Source organism: Nanorana parkeri, unplaced genomic scaffold (genome assembly GCF_000935625.1).
Source record: "Nanorana parkeri isolate BGI_ZX_2015 unplaced genomic scaffold, ASM93562v1 scaffold984, whole genome shotgun sequence".
Taxonomy (NCBI): Eukaryota; Metazoa; Chordata; class Amphibia; order Anura; family Dicroglossidae; genus Nanorana; species Nanorana parkeri.
This window is the reverse complement of record NW_017307252.1, coordinates 1,280-20,858: the sequence shown is the minus strand read 5'-3', so window position 1 is coordinate 20,858 and position 19,579 is coordinate 1,280. Positions and strand designations below refer to the sequence as shown.

General features: G+C 43.8%; 1 protein-coding gene across 1 annotated transcript in view; it reads left to right on the top strand.

The window, feature by feature from the left end:
- The window catches only part of DBF4 (DBF4 zinc finger), a 16,198-nt gene extending 2,392 nt beyond the window's left edge, over positions 1-13,806 (top strand). The window contains exons 2-13 of the mRNA XM_018566862.1: positions 2,317-2,380; positions 2,496-2,668; positions 4,001-4,198; positions 4,541-4,591; positions 5,358-5,427; positions 6,555-6,631; positions 6,852-6,882; positions 6,977-7,022; positions 8,178-8,303; positions 8,668-8,785; positions 10,801-10,925; positions 12,855-13,806. Coding sequence (XP_018422364.1) covers positions 2,368-2,380; positions 2,496-2,668; positions 4,001-4,198; positions 4,541-4,591; positions 5,358-5,427; positions 6,555-6,631; positions 6,852-6,882; positions 6,977-7,022; positions 8,178-8,303; positions 8,668-8,785; positions 10,801-10,925; positions 12,855-13,806 — 1,980 coding nt within the window. The 5' untranslated portion in view covers positions 2,317-2,367. The remainder of the gene's footprint in view (positions 1-2,316; positions 2,381-2,495; positions 2,669-4,000; positions 4,199-4,540; positions 4,592-5,357; positions 5,428-6,554; positions 6,632-6,851; positions 6,883-6,976; positions 7,023-8,177; positions 8,304-8,667; positions 8,786-10,800; positions 10,926-12,854) is intronic.
- The last annotated feature ends 5,773 nt before the right edge of the window (positions 13,807-19,579 follow it).

Here is a 19,579-nt window from a genome sequence, read left to right as displayed (position 1 = left end):
CGGTGTGGACATGTGTCTTTATTCAACCTCAAATACTATGTAACTATGTAAACTTTCAGCAATAGAAACTTTTGGGTACATGTTTTTATTGCTGATGCAATGTTGCAGTTTTCTGATCGTTGTTGGAACCATTAGAAAACCTTTAGGCTGGGTTCACACCTAGGCGTATTGAATATGCCCGTCTGTCGCGCGTTTCTTTTACAGCGATTCGCTACTTGGCTGTATCCCAATGGAAACGCCCAACAAAAACGGCACAAAGAAGTACATGTACTTGTTTGAGCGTAGGACGTTCCAGACGGGCGGAAATACGGAAAGGTGTGAACCAGACCCATAGAAAACAATGGATTTTCATGTTTGTACATTTTGTAGAGCGTTCATAGAGCCTTGAACGCGCGACAAAACGTAAAGGTGTGAACAGGGCGTTAGTGACATCTGATCCTGAAATGCTGCAGGATCCGTGTCACTAAGATTATTGTTGGCTGTTAAGTTTCACGCAGCCTAATAATAACCAAAAATTAATACACTTATAAAATGGTGAGATTTATTAACAATGACTGCTTGATATAATTAAATAAAATACAAATGTAAAAAAAAGTTTTAAAAAATAGTGAAACGTGTAAAAAAAATAAAGTGTAACAAATAAAAATAATATATTTAAATAAATTTTATACTATCATTAATATGAAAATTAACCCATTACAATGAAAATCGGTCTCACCTTAAGGGGTTAATTTTTTTTATTGAACCCCCTCTTGACAGTGATGTTCGAAGTATGTCACTTAGCCCTCGTTCACACCTGAACGTTTTGTAGCGCGTTCTACGCTCGACGAACGCTCTACAAAGCGCTCAAAAATATAAATCGCATTGTATTCAATGGTCTCGTTCCCACCTTGGCGTATTTCCGCCCGTCCCTAACGCGCTACAAAACGGCCCACGCCTGAAAAGGTACATGTACTACTTTGGGCCGTTTTGTTGCGCGTTTCCATTGGGATACAGCCAAGTAGCCTTCGGAAACACGCTATTGTCGCGCAACTTTTTTACCGCGAATTGCGGTTAAAAAAACGCGCGACAGACGCGCATATGCAATATGCCTAGGTGTGAACGAGACCTTAGTGACAGTGACATTATATGCCAAGTGACCACTTTTTTAGCTTTTAGAGAAAAAAAGATTAAAATGTCAGGGGTTAGGCCAAGAAGTACAGAAAAATGTCAGAAATCCTAGGGATGTGAGGGTTCTCCAAATAAAGGATAAATACATGAATGCATTTTTTTTGTAGCTGTGCTATTTTTCTAGAAAAAAATACTACAAATCAAAACTGGGGAAAAAGTGTTTTCTTTACATTTATTTCCTCTTTTTTTTAAAAATATTTAATTTGTCGTAAGTGAGGCGTTACAAACATGCAATATAAATATATAGCCCCATCTGTCCTCTAAAAAAACGAGATATAGTATATGTGGGCGCACTTTGTAAGAAAGTATATTACTGACGTGGAAGAATCACACAGCAAAAATGTCAAAAGTGCGTCAGTCATTTACGAACAAAACTAAAAACAAGCTCAGTCATGAAGTCGTTTTAAACTCTCAAACTTTTTGTTATAATAATGAATCTGGATCAAACAGATACACATCACTCAGCAAAGTATTGTTTTATATTTTTTCCAAAACACTTAGTCGTCTTGTTTCTGAACAGCTGCTTCCAAGTCTCTCAGCTCGGCTTCCTTGAACTTCGTGTCCAGCACAAGATCACAAGGGGCAGAGCAGTCTGAAGCAACTGTTCCATCTTATAGCTTAGGGAGGAGAGGGTTTTGGAGGGGGGAGGGGGGGTAGCTTGTTTTGCTGTTTCATTGTATTTGTGGAGACTCACACAGCTTACTAGCACACACAACGGTGACTGAATAGCACTCTGCTTGACAAAGGAGTCACTAAGGGCCCATTCACACCACATCCAGATCATGATCAGACCAGATTGTTTCCAGACCCAAAATGCATCCTAATGTATCCCTATGCTATTTCTGGCCTCTGTTCACACCATCACAGTCCGTTCCAGACCAGAAAAATACTGCTTGTCCTATTTTGTCTGGTATGGAATGCACTGGAACAGCGAGGAGGTTCACACCATTTTCTGGACCAGATCTGGTCTGGAAAATGGATTGAACCTGCCCTAAAACAGGATACCAGGTTATTTTATTCTTGGATAGGTTTTGGCTAAATGTTTTGGTGATTATGCATCTCCCTATAACATGACGTAGCATCTTTGTTCATAGAAAACATAAATAAACAGCAATTTTTTTTTGTATTTGTTTTGTTTTTATACAGTTGCTCTCGCCTGTAGCACCCAAAACAAACAATGTGAATGTGCAATCCAAGATGCAGCGAAGTAGTAAGTAGAATTGTAATACATATTCGAGCATTGCAGTGATTGAACTTTTGTAGAATGTTTGTGTCCAGTGATGGCCTGCTAAATACTTTAAATGTATGTAAATTGCCGTACACAGAAGGAGGAACCCAAGGGAGAGGCGTGAAATTGAAGCCAGTTCTGCCGACAGTGAAACGACCCCCAGAAAAGGGCCCCACAGAAAAACCTTTGACTGGGAGGGTCTTTTACCTGGATATCCCTTCAAAACTTATATGTGAAAAGTTAGAAAAGGATATTAAAGAGCTTGGAGGGGTAAGTTTGCTGCTTACGTTGCAGATGTTTAATGTTTTAGCAATAAAGGAACAGTTTCTGCAAAAGTTGTTGGTGTACAGATAATTTTGTTTAGAAGCGAACCTTAAAGTGACACTAAACTCAGGAGTTAAATCTTAAAAATGAATTCATGTACCTTTTTAACTATTAACAAAAATGTATCTTATTTGTGTATCACTCGGCTGTAGATCCTCAAATCATCTCTGAATTGGTGCTGACACTGTCCTTCCTTCTGGAGGGGGGCTACTTTTGTTCCCCATGGTGCCTGTGTGTGTTGTAAAGTAGTCACCACTCCAAGCTCACTCTCGTGATGGACTACAATCTCATGTTTGGTTTACTGATTTGTATTGTGATTGTAGTCCATCACAGGAGCGAGCTTGGAGTGGTGGCTACTTTACAACACACACACACAGGGACCATGGGGAACAAAAGTAGCCCCCCTCCAGAAGGAAGGACAGTGTCAGCACCAATTCAGAGATGATTTGAGGATCTACAGCCGAGTGATACACAAATAATTTTGTTAATGGTTAAGGTACTTGAATTCATTTTTAAGATTAACTCCTGAGCTTAGTGCCACTTTAAAATTATGACTTGGTTACTCTCTCATTATGAGACACTATTAGCTAGATAATGAAAATATATTAGATTTAACCATTTAAGAGACCGTCACCTGCCCATTCAGAGTAGAGTGACATTGTTTCCCCCCTGCAAGGTATACTCAGTAGGGATGCACCGATACCATTTTTTCGGTATAGGGTACCAATATTTTCACAGAATACCGATACCGGTCCGGTTTCTTGATTTCCCGGGAAGCCAGGTCGATGCCGATTGGTCAGGAAGCCGGCATTCCAGCCAATCAGCATCGAGCCAGCCAAACAGCATGAAGCCGGCTTACCAGCCAATCGGGAAAGTCATTACCCGCTGCCCAGCTTCCTGATTGGCCAGTAAGCTGGCTCCATGTTCCCTCGCGGCACTGAGAGATTTCCTCTGACAGGAAGTTACGGCATCGGAGGTAAGTATCGGGGCATTTGTACGAGTACTTGGCATTGGTGCATCCCTAATACTCAGCCTTCCACCCTTCTTTGCTGCCTTCCCACTGCAGGAGTTCCCTCTGAGTAAGTTCGGTGTCAGATGATCAACAGTGTTTCTTTAAGCTCCAGAGCCTGAGTGGGTAAAGAATAGTAGGTCTGTAGGGACGCTGGACAGCGGCACAATTGACACAGGGATAGACATTTTCAATCCTGATGATTTTTACCTTTTCCCGTTTTTTTTTTCCTTTTTTTTTTTTTTTTTTTTTTTTTCTAAATTCTTCAGACTGTTGAAGGTTTTCTCAGTAAAGAAATTAGTTATCTGATCACTAGCAAAAAGGAAGCAAAGTGCACAAAGCCTTTAAAGTATTCATGTTCCTTGTCAAGTCCTGAGCCTGCCCAGAATGCAGAAAGTAGTTCAGCTCGGCCAGGAAGTCACCGGGGAGGAATCCAGGAAGGGGGCTCCAGTAAGAAACCAGAAAAGGTAAGATACAGATTATGTGATGGTTAATTAAGATTGTACAATGACACAATTTGGAATAAGTAATGTGTAAACCAATTAGATATCGTCTGGACTGCCATAAACCGAAGAACTGAGATCTTACTATGGTGTGTTGCTATTTATACATAACTATTTCCTATTGTGCTGCTTTACTAAATTACTGTAATAGTGGAGACTCCCACAAATCTCACTGCTTAAGTATCACATGTGGCATTCATATTTTGCCTGAATGTGATTTGCAGAGGAAATGTAATTTGTCTGAGATTATATAATTATTTTCAGGTGGTTTTGTAAATATTGTGTATTTTCAAATTGATTTTATAGGATGATGTAAGCCGTGGAAAGTCTTTGCTCAAAAAGGTTATCAAAGGACAGGTGAGTCATTAATTTATAAACAATAATTTATTTGTAAGATTGTTATTCCAGATTTAATCTGCAAGTATTTTTAGAAGAGTTAATAAGTGACTCTGATGGGTATAAAGTGCAGAAAAGTCCATAAATCGGCCACTAAGAGGAATGTTGGGTGCCTGTCAAAGGGACCGACCAGCGCTCCGTCACTGCCACTAACATCTTTACCCCGTCTTCTTCCAAGTTCAGTTTTTTCAGCCATATTGATTGGCTAGCCTGGAATGCCACAACTCGCGTACATGTTTCAATGTTTCAATCTCTGTGGGAAGGAAATTAAAAATATGTAGTATAGGCCCCTGGAGGAGTCTAGTCTGGAAAAGTGACATGGGCTGAGCCTACAGCGATGGGTGCAATTTTACACATGCCTTTAAATGTATGGTTGTTTTAAATCTTTATAATACCAAATCAGAAAAGGGGCTACCTGCCTATCTGCCTCCCAGCACTTCGCTCTGCTTGCTTGCAGGCGGTAAGACTCGGAGTAGAATTTTACATGGTGGTAGAGGTGGTGAGAGCATGTTTCCAGTTCCACTTACCATTAAATATCCGCTTTGGTACTTTCTCTGTACGTACACTTGTAGAAGAGGAGTATATCATTTTGTTATATATAATTCTGGTACTTGGTTGTGTAAACATTTTTTTTTAAAGTTTTATTAACACTTAGGTGCTGTCAGGATACTGCTTGTATAACAATTATGAATGGCCATTTATATCTTAATGTATGTGATTTTAACAGGAAATTCTTCAGAAAAACAGCATATTGGCTAATGCCTGGAACTGGGGAGTCCGAATTCTGCATGTGGATGGTAACCAATACCTTGAAGTCTGGCTAAAAATAATACAGAGATTGCAAAACAAAGCTAACTTGATAGTTTAATATGCAGAAGAGGCCAGTGTTATCTGGTTGTCTCTTATTAGATTAAGTGACGTGTTTCCTGTGTGTGGGGGAGGAGATTCCATCTCGTGATGCTGTCCTGGAAGACTAATGGAAATAGAGTTACCGGTAAGTCCTAACTCTGAATTTCTAATGTTTAAGATGTGTTCCTAATGTAGTTCATTGTTTCCCATGCAGAGCAAAGTGACAATGTGTTTGTAAAGTCCCTATGTCCCAGTTAGGCCTCATTCACACGAGAAAAGGCCGGCACGTACAGCTGCGTGCTCGGCTGTATTGGGCATCTCCCGGGAAGGACAGGTGCTGCGTGTGATTAGTACATAGCCCCTGTCCTTCTCTATGGGAGTACGCCGCCCTATGCTCACCGCCTTGCACTTCCGTGCGGGTGTCCATACGCTGACAGAATGGATCCTGTCTGCGTCCGAGGCCAGGACACCCGCACCGGTACAGACCTGCACTTGGGGTAAGCATAGGGCGGCGTACGGCTGTGTACTCCCATAGAGGACAGTGGCTGCATACTAAACACGCAGCACCAGTCCTTCCCGGGAGCTGCCCCATACGGCCCCGTATGCAGCATGGAGCTGTACGTGCCGGCTTTTTCTCGTGTGAATGAGGCCTTATACTCAGCTTGTGAAAGCTCCTTCCTTTGTTGCAGCCAACATTAATGCCCAGTGTCAGCTGCTAGGGAGAGCAGTGATGTCACAACTCCTGTCATGTAACCATACTTGTGTGGAGCATCATGTGACTGTTCTTTAGTCCTGTTACATGGGAGGAGCTCACAGGCTCCCCTGAACCTGAAAGTACAAAATGTTATTGGCTGCAACAGAAGGTGTAGTGTAGGAGCCCTGACGAGGTGAGTATTCAACGGTCATGGAGGCCTGTGCCAAGGCAATGTCTCTAATTATTCTGCACAGGTAGTCACCCAGCAGCAAATGTGTAAGCAAGGCATCCATACAGTTATCTAGACTAATGCTAGGAGTATGTTTATAATTCATAGTTTATATACACTTACAGTCTGTCTTTTCCTTTTGAATTTTCCAGAGGCAAAAATATATATAGAACAGAAGAAGAGATTGTTTCAACAAGCGAAACAACCCGAAGCAGCTTCTAAACCAGTGGTAAATAATATGAGTTTATTAATTTGAGTGTGCGGTCAAAAGATTTATTTTTGAATAAAACTTTTTATTCTGTGCTATTTCACGAAAGGGCGCGGCTTGATTTGTAGAGAGAATTATATTTCCTTTTTCTTATGAGGTTATATGCAAAAACATTTGCTCTCCTTTTGTTTGTGTCTCAAGTATTTTACATTATCGGATATTATTTTTATTTATTTCACAGGTTAAACAACCAGTGCGACGAAAAGCAAAAGGTTCGTAAAAAAAAAAAAAAATTGGGTGGTGTAATATCAGCTTGGAATTTGAATAACAAATAGTGAAAATTTGTCTTTTTTTTTCCCCTTGCAGCACAAAAATTGAAGAGTCCGTACATCAAGGTGGAAGACAGCAGCTGGTAGGTTCCAAGCAATCTGTAAAACAAAAATGTTCCAAACAAAATATACAAAAAAAAATAATGTAGGGGAAAAAAAAAGTTAATAAATTTACTGACTTCTGTACTGCAGAGGGTGACTTCACAACCCCTGTGGCGAGACCCTGGGGGTGAGAATCCCAAATCTTGTGAGTACACACCAGCACGGTACAGGAGCATCTTCTTGGGAGATTATAGTCTTGTTCCCAGGGTAACACCAAAAGGATCGTGACGTCACCCTTGCTGTGTGTGTACTAAAAGCTGAGCATTGAAGCAAAGCACCGACTGGCCCATTTGCTATATAATATAATAGGCACCTCTAGTACTCGACTTTTAGCCTTCCTTTCTTTTCCAAGTATATGTTCCATTGTTGAGTCGAGAGCTCTAAGGGTCTCATTGATGGCTATTTGCACTCTTTATCCTGGCCTAACTACGAACACCACGGCCTGCTCATTTGTAAAAATCATGCGAGAGTTAACCTCTCCTTCAGGTCAGAAGCAATACTAATCAACATGACAACGTTTACCACTTAAAGCAAGAGAAAGTTGTTAGGGGGGGGTGAGTGGGGTGTCATAAATGTTGGACCTGGGAGTAAAGAATGTATCCTGATAACTAGAAGACAGAACAAATAAACATAGGATGACCAATAAACCCTAAACAGATCAGGGATATACCACATACATGAATATTATTATGTTCTGTATATTCATAAAAAGTTCTGGTAGTGTGTAAGAAAACCAGAATGTATATTATTGCATTTATTTGGTGAAAATGGGCCCTTGCTGTTTAGGAACAAAGGTAGGGGGGGCGCAGTTGAGGCTGTGACTGAATGTATTGAGACTAAGACCAGAAGGTCACATTTGAGACCAGGCATAACGTTCCTGAATGGCAAGGCATCTTGAGACATCAAGATGCTTTGATGTCTCCTCCATATTGCTAAAAATGTCTTTTTATTTATTTCAGTGCTTCCTCAAACTTTACTTCATTACTGCTTCACTCTCCTGAGCAAATATAGTATGAAATCTGTAAAAGACTAGGCTGCCGATGGGATGGGGAAATGCAATAATTTTAGTGTGTATACATCTTTTAGCTGCATAAAATCTATAGATTTGTTGTAAATATGCAAACTTCACTTTCCAGCCAGTACAGACCTCTCTATCTAGTGCTTCCATGCTTCCGATCTTTCCAGTCGCCTCCTTCTAAGCCGTGTCAGTCTGTGGAGAAGAAAGCCGCAACTGCTAATAAAGCAACGGAGACGAAGCAAGGGTACGCTGATGAATTATCACTTGTTTTTGGATTATTCAGTAAAGCCGTTCAAATGGCAATCATTTATATAGAGAACTTGGTAAGCCAGAAAACCATTAAGAAATCATAACTCTGCTCATCTGAGGAAGCTAAAGTTAGATGGTTGCTATGTATTAAGCCAGCAAAATTGTTGCTCTAAAATGGGAATATTTTACAGGAAAAACAGCTTCCTGTTGATTCTAATGTTCCTTGTTCCAGATTGTAATGCAGCTTTGGAAAAAAAACAAACCCCAAGCATTTTATTTTGCTTATAAAAATAAGATTATTGAAGTTATTTATTTTTACCATTTGTATGGTAATAGAGTTCTGTTTGCTTCTTTTGCAGTTTAAACAAAACTTGGCACGGACAAGATGGTGGAAACAATTCACAGTGTAAAATGAGGGAGCAGAAGAAGCGTGGATACTGTGAATGTTGTTTACAGAAATACGATGATCTTGAAGCTGTAAGTACTGTACAGTGTGTGAGGCCTCCTGCTGGCAGGCACTGAATACAAAGCCAACCACAAGGTGTTGTGTACTATACAGGCCCGTGCATTTAAACCTGACTTTTATTGGAAAAACAATAGTCCACTTACCATCTGTACTCTTCCTTTGTCCCCAGTTCCTGGCTCCAGTAGCATCTCATTCACGCTCTTTGGCCTTGGCAGCAATGTGGGGTCTAAAGGTGCCCATACACTGTACGATAATCGCAAAGTGTATGGAAGGCTTGCGACCGTTTCTACTGTACGATCGCACGTCTTCCGTCCAACAAGCAGGCTGGAAAACCCGCTGAGAATCATACGATTCTCGGCGGGTTTTCCAGCCTGCTCGTTCGACGTGCGATCGTACAGTAGAAACGGTCACAAGCCTTCCATACACTTTGCGATTATCGTACGATCGCGAGATTTCACGGGATTCTCGTACGATAATCGTACAGTGTATGGGCACCTTTAGAGTCTGTGACAGGATCGAGAGGTGAGCGACCGCCGGTATGTGTTCGCTCACCTCCCGATCTACTGAGCCGACCTGTGACAGTCTCATTGTCACAGGTCGGCTAGAGCTATGAGGTGAGTGAAAAGCACTCACCTCATAGTTCTCCTTTTAAGACTTGAGTTCTAGTGGCAGTTGGTTCTTTCTACCAGGCTCAGGTTTGGACCTTATTTCCTCACACAGTAAGGGCCACCAAAATGCACTGTGGGCATAATTTATCAAAACTGGAGCAGCTGTGAATGCCAACCAATCAGCATCGCTTTAGTTTGTTCAGTTAAGATTAGAAAATGAAACCGAGATAAGATTAGAAAATGAAACAGAGATGCTGATTGGTTGCCATGCACAGCTGCTCCAGTTTTGATAAATTCCCCTCTGTGTTTTTTTCGTTTGGACTGTATTGACATGTTACAAGTGACATATCATTCAGTTCTATGAGTACAGTGGGGTGCGAGGTTGTCATTCTGCGTCACATCCCGCTGTGCTGAAAAAAAGTACAGTGTGCCGCACTTTTTTTTTTTTCTCCGCACAATGTTCCCATTGCAGCGCAGTGGTGTGAACCGTGCCCGTCTGTGACAAGGCAAATTGCCGTGCTTTGGGGCTGTGCTGGAAAGAAAGACCAGCGCAGTCCCAATGCATATTGTGAGAGTCAGCCCAAAGTGAAGTGCACCCTCTCCTGACTCACTAGGGTAAGTGTGGCCTCGCACTCTCCGGCCCTCCAGCTGTGGTGAAACTACAAATCCCATGATACATCTCTCTTCGAGAGTCGTGGCTGTGAGAATCTTGCATTGCCTTATGGGATTTGTAGTTCCACCACAGCTGGAGGGCCGGAGGTTTGCTACCCTTGCTCTAAGGCAGGGGTGGCAAACTCCGGCCCTCCAGCTGTTGTGGAACTACAAGTCCCTTGAGGCTTTGCAAGATTCTCACAGCCACGACTCGCAGAGGCATCATGGGATTTGTAGTTTCACCACAGCTGGAGGGCCTGAGTTTGCCACCCCTGCTCTAAGGGAAGAGTTGGTCACCAAGTGGTTCCGAAACGTCGCCATGCGGTGACACTACAGAGGTCAATAAATATTCACTGAATTTGAGCGGGAGTGCAAGTGACTTTCTTCACATTTACATTGATTTGCGGAGGCATCCGCTGTCGCTTGGCACTCACCCGATACTCGAGGGTCTTATCCTGTCAGGTGTGCGATGGGTTCCATTTGAATATTGAACAATAATGGAGCTTAGCGCAGAAGTGAATGCTATGCTTAGTTTGGTAATATGTGATTCGATGTGCCGCAGAGAATTCTCCATCTAGTCATGTACATGGTTTACTTGACCTTCATTAGTTACAGTCCCTAATAGATGAAATGTTTTTCTTTCACTTTCCTGCACAATGTTTTTGTCCGTCCTCGTGAGGTCAGCTATTTTTTAATTGTTCACATGACTGCATTTTGCTTTTATACTTCCTAAACAATGTTGTCTTTCTTACTTTCCTTTATTGCAGCATCTTGTAAGTCAGCCACACAAAAACTTTTCTCAGGGTCCTTATTATCAAGACGTGGATAATCTCATCTCCATGTTTGATTTTGACTTTGTGGATTGGTCAATTTACAGACAAGATGCTAGAAGGTAAAGTGCTCACATTTTGGAGTATTGTCTTTCGATAGCTATTTGAAAAGGTTTTAAAACAGAGTCCCTGCAACGGAAAGGGTTAATACTTATCTGCCCCACCACCTGCTTCATCGTCTTGATAAGATAGGATAGCTGGCTAAAAAAATCTTCAGGGGTGTCAGATGTGTTGTTATTCCTGTCAACCCCTACTTCATTTCAGGACACAGGAGTGACCGTGTGTGTGTGTGTGTGTGTGTGTGTGTATGTGTGTGTTACCCAGCATAAAGCTTGGCATCAGTGGAGATCAGCAGTGCGGGTGGTAGGATAGGAAAATATTAACCCTTTTTTCTTTGCAGGGAGATGTGTGTGTGTGTGTGTGTGTTTCCTTCTGATTTTTTGGTATTTTTACCTGGAAGCTTTTTGTTGCTTTAGGAGGGGAGGAAGAGTAAAGTACAATGCATGTGCAGCAGTTTGCAAGCATAAAGTATAGCCTGCATTTTAAATTTTGGCTATATGGCTGTGTAGGTTGTTCATCCACAAACTGCAGGATAATTCTCCGTTGTACTCGCCGTGTGATTCCAAATTGTCTGATGTTAGTTGAAGATTAAAACAATTGTTGCCATCTGTTTCCTGCTGACGTCTGTTGTGACTGCTAGATTATTCATTGTCCTTGTGAAGATTGCCGGTGTAGTTTTAGCATAAGAGCCAAGCACACGAGGAAGACTTGTACTGAGGGAATATGGATGATTACCTTTTTCTTCTGAAATTACAGTACTAGTACCAGAGCTGTCATGCTGATCCGGTGTCTTTAGTACCATCTGAGTTACTCATGTATAACAGCATGCAGATCGGTATTCCTCACTTAAAGTTATCATTAGTGCTATTCTGACGCCAACCGTTGTATTAGTGATTTATGCCTGGCCTGTATAAGCAGATACAATCACCATGGACAATCCTTATCAGATAGCTGAACTCGCCAAATACCTTTTCATCCACGAAGATCTTTATTGAATGCAGCAGATTACAGGAAACGGGATGTAACAGCTTATTAGACTATTTGCAGGTCAAAGATGGTAATGTTTCCCCCATGTGCGCATATTATCATGTGGCCTTGAGACAAGCTGCCATATTACCAAAAAAGACAACTTGGACAAGAAAGGAAGTGCATCACACACAAGGGGAGGGGAACAGAGTAAAAGATGGTGCTATGGCCACAGGATGGAAGTATATGAACCAACTTAACTGCCAATAAACAATGGCTTAAGGAAAATTAACTATGTCAATTCTTCACAGTAATCTAAATATTAGTCATGACTATGCCTTGTATCATATTTTCATACAATAGATGTCACACCACAAGTGGATTACTGCCGCGGGCATGAAGTACAGGTGACTACAAATACCTGCAGCAGCCTTCAAACCTCTGCTCTGTCAGGCCAGTCCTCGCACTTCCAGATAGTGTTGACGCTTGCTCACGCTTTTCGCACGTTCTTATTGATGGATAAGATTGTCCATCATAGTGATGAGCAAATAAGAACTTGAGGGCGGTAGGCTGAAGAGGTAGCAACAAACCTCTCTCGCTACCCAGAAGTGTAGGCGCCATTACTGTCCACACAGCCCGGCATGTAACAGTAACAGCAAAGTTTTAGAGGCGGGTGCAGGTTCCTTTTTAGAAGTCACTCAGCCAGGTTAGCGGCATTTTTATAGGGAATTCAGCATTGGCAACTCCCATATTTTCTGGTTTCCTTGGATGGGAAAATTTAAGACGAGCCGATTCCATCTCACTAAAGCATGGCTAAGCACATGTGGACCGACGCAGTTTCTGAACAATAAACACTCGCGTTCAGAGAAAAGGGTAAAGAGGTGATCGGTTATATTGAATGATTCAGCAGCTCTCAATGCTGATTATCCTGAGTGATGGTTTCTTTCTCTGTTATTTATTTTTAGCTCTGCGATGTTGATGCCGACTGTGACTGTGAAGTGGGAAGAAAAGGAAATTACGGAAAGGCATCTGCAGAGTTACCAAAAAATCTCTTCATCTGTTAAACAGACACCTGAGACCATACAGAGGACTGAGTCTGAGGCTCCACTTGCTGCTGCTGCTGACGGTCTTGTCAACAATCACATTCAGAGCCCTGAACCTATGGAATCTAGTATTTGCCCCGTTCAGACTGTGGACAATGCCAGTGCAACGGACTCTGGTGACATCCCTCCTGGAACGCCTGCCTTCCTCCCAATTACTGACAACTCCCCGATCCCTGCAGGTGAACCCATAACTGTGTGCGATCAGGATTGTATGCAAACCACCACCCATAGCCTAGAGCATACCCCACGACGATTAACTTTTGGTCTATCGGTGGTTGCCACAGCTATCCAGAAATGTTCGCCCGAGCATGGAGAGGGCTGTCCCAGCAAAAAGATTAAATTGGATGGTTCCTTGGTTTCTGGAACTTTGTACTCTGAACCTGTGGATGCTGATCATGTGACCAGTCCAAAACCAGTAATGGACACTGTACCTGGGGTTTTGGAGACGACTGGTCTATCAAACCATTCAGGTGCGTTCCGTGACCAAAGTCCTCCCAGCTCCCCCAGCAAACTGCAAAGAAAGGTTAAACAGTCGGTGCGCAAGCCAAGAAAACAGGAGGACCTCCATGTCACACCTGTATGTAAGGTGTCTGTTCCAGTGGAAGAATCTGAATGGAGTTCATCCAGGGAAAGGCTTCTATCAATATTTGAGACAAGTGAGGTGCAGTCTGAGTTCTGTGGCTTTTCTTACAAATCTGAGAATTTACCTCGTGGTGTGAACCTCAAAAAGGAGTCGCCGTCTTCCGGAGGCGACTTTCATTGGTGCTTGTTTTCAACCACGAGTTCTTCTGCCGAGACATTTCATGGGTTTTAAGAGGATTTTATGTTTTTATAATTTTTGTACATATACACACATGTATATTTTATTAATGCCCAAAAATGAGTTTGTACATTTTTTATATTGTTTTTGGGTTCTTTTGTTGGAGTAAATGGTTTTTATTTTAGTGCAATGTACTGAATGTTCATCTAAGAGGAGAATTAATTTTAGGTACAAGAGCAGGTTTTTAATGCCCCAAATGAGTCTTTGATGGCAGCTTTTCACGATCCGCAGCCCAAGAAAATGATTTCCATCCTACTATGGACCATTTTTTAAAACTTTGTAGCTCTGCACAGTTCTGGCATGTGTTCAGCCTATTTCCCCCCCCCTCCTCAGGTGCTGGCTCTCACACATCCTCCCATTACATACAAAGAACAGCTGCATACTGTAATGCAATTACTTATGCTTTGCTTACAGCGCATCCCTCCTGAGCTCTGCACATCACTTCAAAAAGGTTCATCCTCAAGTTTGTTTTCATTTCTTAAGAGATTAACACTAAGAATCGGCTCTTTAGTGTGCAATGTAATGTACGGTTGAGTTCAGGCAGGACGTGCTCTGAGCAATAAAGTTTCTTGCAAGATTGCATTACAGTGTGTGACTTTTGATCTTTTGGATCCTACTATGGAGTAGCATCTGGCAGCACACGTTCCTCATTCTGTCTTCATGCCTTACCCACTCCGAAAAAAACTGAAACAGGTAGCTAGGTTTCTCATGTAGAGATCATAAATCCACGGCATGCACAGTTGGTGAGGCCCGAGGAAAGGTTTCAGAACTTGTGTGCTAGAAGTTGAATGATAAAAAAAATAAATCTTCTCTTCTGTCGGGATACAGGGAGATGTATGATGGCCTTTTGCAGACCTCGGTGGGAGGTACAAAAGAGCTCTAAAGGCCCCATGGTGTTTTAAGCTCTGCCCCCCTCCATTCAAAATATTGTACTAGCGTCTGGTTTGTATAGCCCTGGCTGGGAAGAGAAAGAAATATTGAAAGTTGGAAACATGACCAAATCATCTACGACAGGAAGGGTGACATGAATTGGCATCCAGATACATGAGCAGCTGCCCATTCACGGCACAGCTGTAGTCTTTGTATCTCTTGGCACTTCCAGTTTTGTCCACCCAGCAGCTTGTTTTTGTTTAATGAAGCCTTGGTCCGGCTCAAGCACTCAGAGAGCGGAGAGGATTGCTTTTCTAGAAGCAGTAATCCAATGTGGCACTTTCCCCCTCACTGCAGAGTCAGAGCTGTCCTGCTATCCAGGTCCCGCAAAGGCCTCCAGACTTACTCTATCCTCCATAGGGGGTGGCTGCAGCAGAGTCTCGGCAACATCTCTCTCCTGGCGATGGGGTGCACAGGACTATCCTGTGATGGATATTTCCTGCCAAGCAGGAGCTTAGGAGAACCCCCACTATTCTTCATGGAAACTGATAGTTGAAGAGAGACAGAAGGCAATGCCTTCAGCAGACACTGTCATAAAGAGCAGCATCTTCCAGCATAGGGACTAAGGTCAGCTGACCTATCACAGGGAGCCTGTTTCTTAACTTATCCTTAGGTGGTGTCCAACGGAGATTAGTCTGAATACTTTCTCCCAGAAAGGATCCCCTGATGGTCTAGGTCTAGGACCTGTCTGTTTTCATAGAGCGGGACTGAAGTACCAATGAGTTCCTCTAGAGCAGTGGTTCTCAACCTGTGTAACCTCGGGACCCACATGTTTCCTTGGTCATTAAGGCGTGACCCAAAAATGATTTCATTTCTGAAACATTTTAATTTATTACACAAAACATCTTGTGCAGTATTCAGCTATATATATCTGAATACTGCACAAGATGTGTGTGTGTGTTATGACAGGGGACAGTGATGGATATACATGATGAATATTATGTGGGCTTCTCTCCATCAGAGCTTCTCTCCATCAGTGTCCCCTGTCCTGCCACAGTGCACATCTCCCTATCTGCCTGCCTACCTTTCTCTGATTCCAGCCGACTGAACTATCTGGACTGGAGAGTATAGTAGATACAGCGGCGGATTGATATCTGCTGTACTCTCCAGTGCAGGCCGGGCCGGAACTTTAACTTAATTGTCGGGCACCGCGGCTCCTGATATTAATGTGCCGGCCGAAAGTGAGGAAATAGTCCCCTCTCTCCCCTGGCCATACCGCTTTATCGGAGAGGCCGGGAGAGAGGGGACAGTTTGACATTATGAGGTTCCACAGGCTGAACCACAAATTCCCCCTCTAGTTCTCTCTAATGCAGATGGGCCGGTCTATGCAGACATGACGCCGCGACCCACTGCAGAGGGTGTCGCGACCCACGAGTTGAGAACCACTGCTCTAGAGCAGGGGAAGAAGTTACTCCAGTCTCCCCAAACAACCGATGGGTAGAGTCAGGGACTACTTGATCCAAACAGACCTGCCTGAAAATCAGGCTCCCAAACATAGAAGGGGAGGCAGAAAAGGACTGGGTGCCTACAAAAGGGAGAAACCAAGTCAGACAGGAATTCCCTAAACACCATAGAAGCCCTAACAAGAGAAGGAAGGGTAATGTTCTTAAATGGAAGGGAGGAATGGTCCACAAGGATAGCTCTTTAGGGAGGGCCTGGGTGGAACAACCTTGCCAATTGGTGACCCAACACTACACCATTGGGAGGCTGAATCCAGATGAAGCTTGCAGGTGTTAAGCCCGTCTGAAGGGTTAGAATTGCAGAGTTTAGAAAACAGGCCTTCTGGGGGGGGCCAAGTGGCCAAAAGAGGAGAGGGATACATTCGAGGGGTGTCTAGTACAGTGAGGGTTCCAACAGCATCTGAGGACAGAGGAGTCTGCTTCAAGCAAGAGTGTGAGACCATAGGGAGAACTACTCCAGGATACTCAGAGCCCAGACTGAGCCCTGAAAACAGTACCACCAGAAAAAAAGGGGCAACTGAAGGAGATGCCATTTTCAAAGGATTAACCTGAGAGCTACAGGAGCAACCAGATGTCTAGTGGGGAAATTACCCCGAAATCCTTCTGGATAAACAAACGGCCCCCACTCCTAGAATCTAACCGGGAACTGTGGGCCTAAATGGGAAGTAGTCTCAGAATGCAACTACTGCAGTAGTGGATGAATGTGAAGGTTCTCAACTGGTGGGTCGTGACCCTGTGTTCAGTGGGTCACCACATGCCTTCCACTTTTCTAGATGAGAGGCTTCTAAGCTTCCCCCTATCACAGCACTGTCAGTTCTAGCGCCAAGCCATTCAAAATATGCTGCCCTATACCGAGTGTCAGCTTGAGGTGGGGTGGGCTGGTCTGGGGTTATGGCCATGAAGGAGCTTCATCCATACGTGCATTGTTTACAGCTCCCTCACATGTACTATACAGGTGCCTGGACTGTGTGTGAGATTGTGTGTCTGTCAGTGTTTTTGAGGGCCGGTTCACACTAGTACAGTGCATCAATCGAACAGTCCTGTGCCATTAACGCACTGTACCACGCAATCGCACCTACTATGCGTTCTGGTGCGGGAGGTGCTTTGTGTTGCCATTTATTTGAATGGCACCCCAAACGCACCTCGTGCCCACAGTTAAGAATGCGCAGTACCACAATGCTGTGTGTTCCATTGCAGTGCGACTTGGGTCGCGACTTAATTGCCAAGGACAAATGTGTGTCCCGAGGTTACACAGGTTGGGCACCACTAGAGTAAAGTGAGGACAGAAGCGTGCACCTTGGTGAAGACCCTAGGTGTAGTGGATAGGCCAAAAGGGAAGATAACAAGAGGCCAGTAAGGCCAGCAAAACGCAGATAGCGCTGATGTGCAGGAAAAATGGAAACATGTCGGTAAGCATCCTTCATGTCCACCAATGCCGGAAAGTCTCCTGGGTGATGGGAGGAAATAACCAACCAGGTTGATTCCGTCTGAAAACTGTTGTTGACATGGAGAACCAGTACGGGCCGAATGCCTCCTATGGCTTTGGGGACTGTGAACAGGTTTGAGCGCCCCTGTGATCTTGATAGAAGACCGGGATTCACAAAAAAAGGTGACCCTTATCAAAGGGCATCCGCAAGAGGCACTTCTTGAATGGGAGCTGAGCAGACCAACATCTGAGCCACAGGGTCCACCCCAGATCAATAGAGAGGCGGCCCATCCTGGAGGTCTGCCAGGCCACCCATGCAGCAGTGCGGGGTTATACTGCCACTTCCAGGAGGCCTGGACACCAGCAACAAAGAAAACTGTCGGCCACTTTCTCAGTCACTGGCCCCGAACAAATATGCGGTTCTGACTACACTGTATTAGTGACTCAAAGTTCTGAAGCCCGAGGGTCAGGCTCAATGGCAGCCTATGTTTCCCTCACTGCACCACTTCTCTTCATAGTTCATGCGTTTTGTTTTTGGATGGCTTTAATTAGTCAGCAGGTGGCACTGGAGAGCTGCAACACTCCCTGACCCATTGCAATGCAAAGCTGCTACGGTTTTAAAGGGTCAGTCCACCCAAAACTGGTATTTTTAGTGGCTGTTGAGAGCTGATTCCGCTTCACTTCTTTATAGCACTCGAGAGTACCAGCTTCATGTACTTGCTATGGATTAGATTGTATCAATGATTCATTTTACCTTGGATCAGGAGTGTCCAAACTTCAACCCTCCCATAAGGCATTGCAAAACTGACAGCCACAGGCATGACTCCCAGAGGCAGACGCATGATGGGTGTTGTACTTCCACCACATGTGGAGGGCTGAAGTTTGGCTACCCCTGCCTTAAGATGTCCATACACCTTACGAATATCGGGCGATTTTCGTATGCAATCGCATTTTCGTCCGATAGTCGTAAGGTTGATGGGCAGCGTACAACCACAAATACTGTACAATCCATCGACTTATGTACAATCCATCGACTTATGACCCACCAGCAGGTTAGAAAACTTCGCTCAATCGTACGATTTTTGCAAGATTGAGGTTTCCATACGTTGCAGACGAGAATATGTGCTGTCGATTACCACAATTGGTATAGGTGCTTTTTTTTTATCTTATCGCTGGTCCAACCTTGCAATAATGGGGGCAGGATGGGGCCGCCGTAGGAAAATTGTACGACGGTTCGATCATCGGACATAAGTGTGGTCCGATGATTGCAAGGTGTATGGGCAGCCTTAGAGGCTGCAGCTGCTAGTATGTCTTCTTGCTGGGAGGATGAGCTAAGTCAGGAACAGCAATGTGGAGACATGCAAGAGCCCTCAGCTGGCTTGGCTGGAGCCCATGTTTTGGTAGGATTAGGCTTTTTAAATAGAATTAATCAATATCTTAGACTGGGGAGACTCCTGACGTTGGAATACTGCAGGGAGCAATTGGGCATGCCGACTGCGGAGTTATTCCGGTTTCGTCAGATTACGCATTTTTTAAACACTATACTCTCACGGGGGGACTCCCGCGGAAGCCCTAGCCCATACGAGCATTGGTATATCCAAGCCAACAATCAGAGAGGAGCTATCTCCATGTTGTACTCCATATTGCTCGATTCTCCCCCTAAACAGCCGTATATGTTGGCCTGGGATCAGGACTTAGGTGAGGTGGCTTCGGAGGAGGATTGATCAAGGGAGACAACCCGAGGCTTACTTAATGTTTCACTCTCGGAAGCCAACTTTAAAGTATTCTCCAGGTGGTACCTGGTGCCCTCTAGACTTGCACTTATGTACCCAGGAACATCGCCCTTATGTTTTCGGGGATGTGCGCTTGAGGGCACTATGTACCATATATGGTGGACATGTCCGCGTATCCGAAACTTTTGGGGAGGGGTTTTTAACTTAATCTTCCGGGT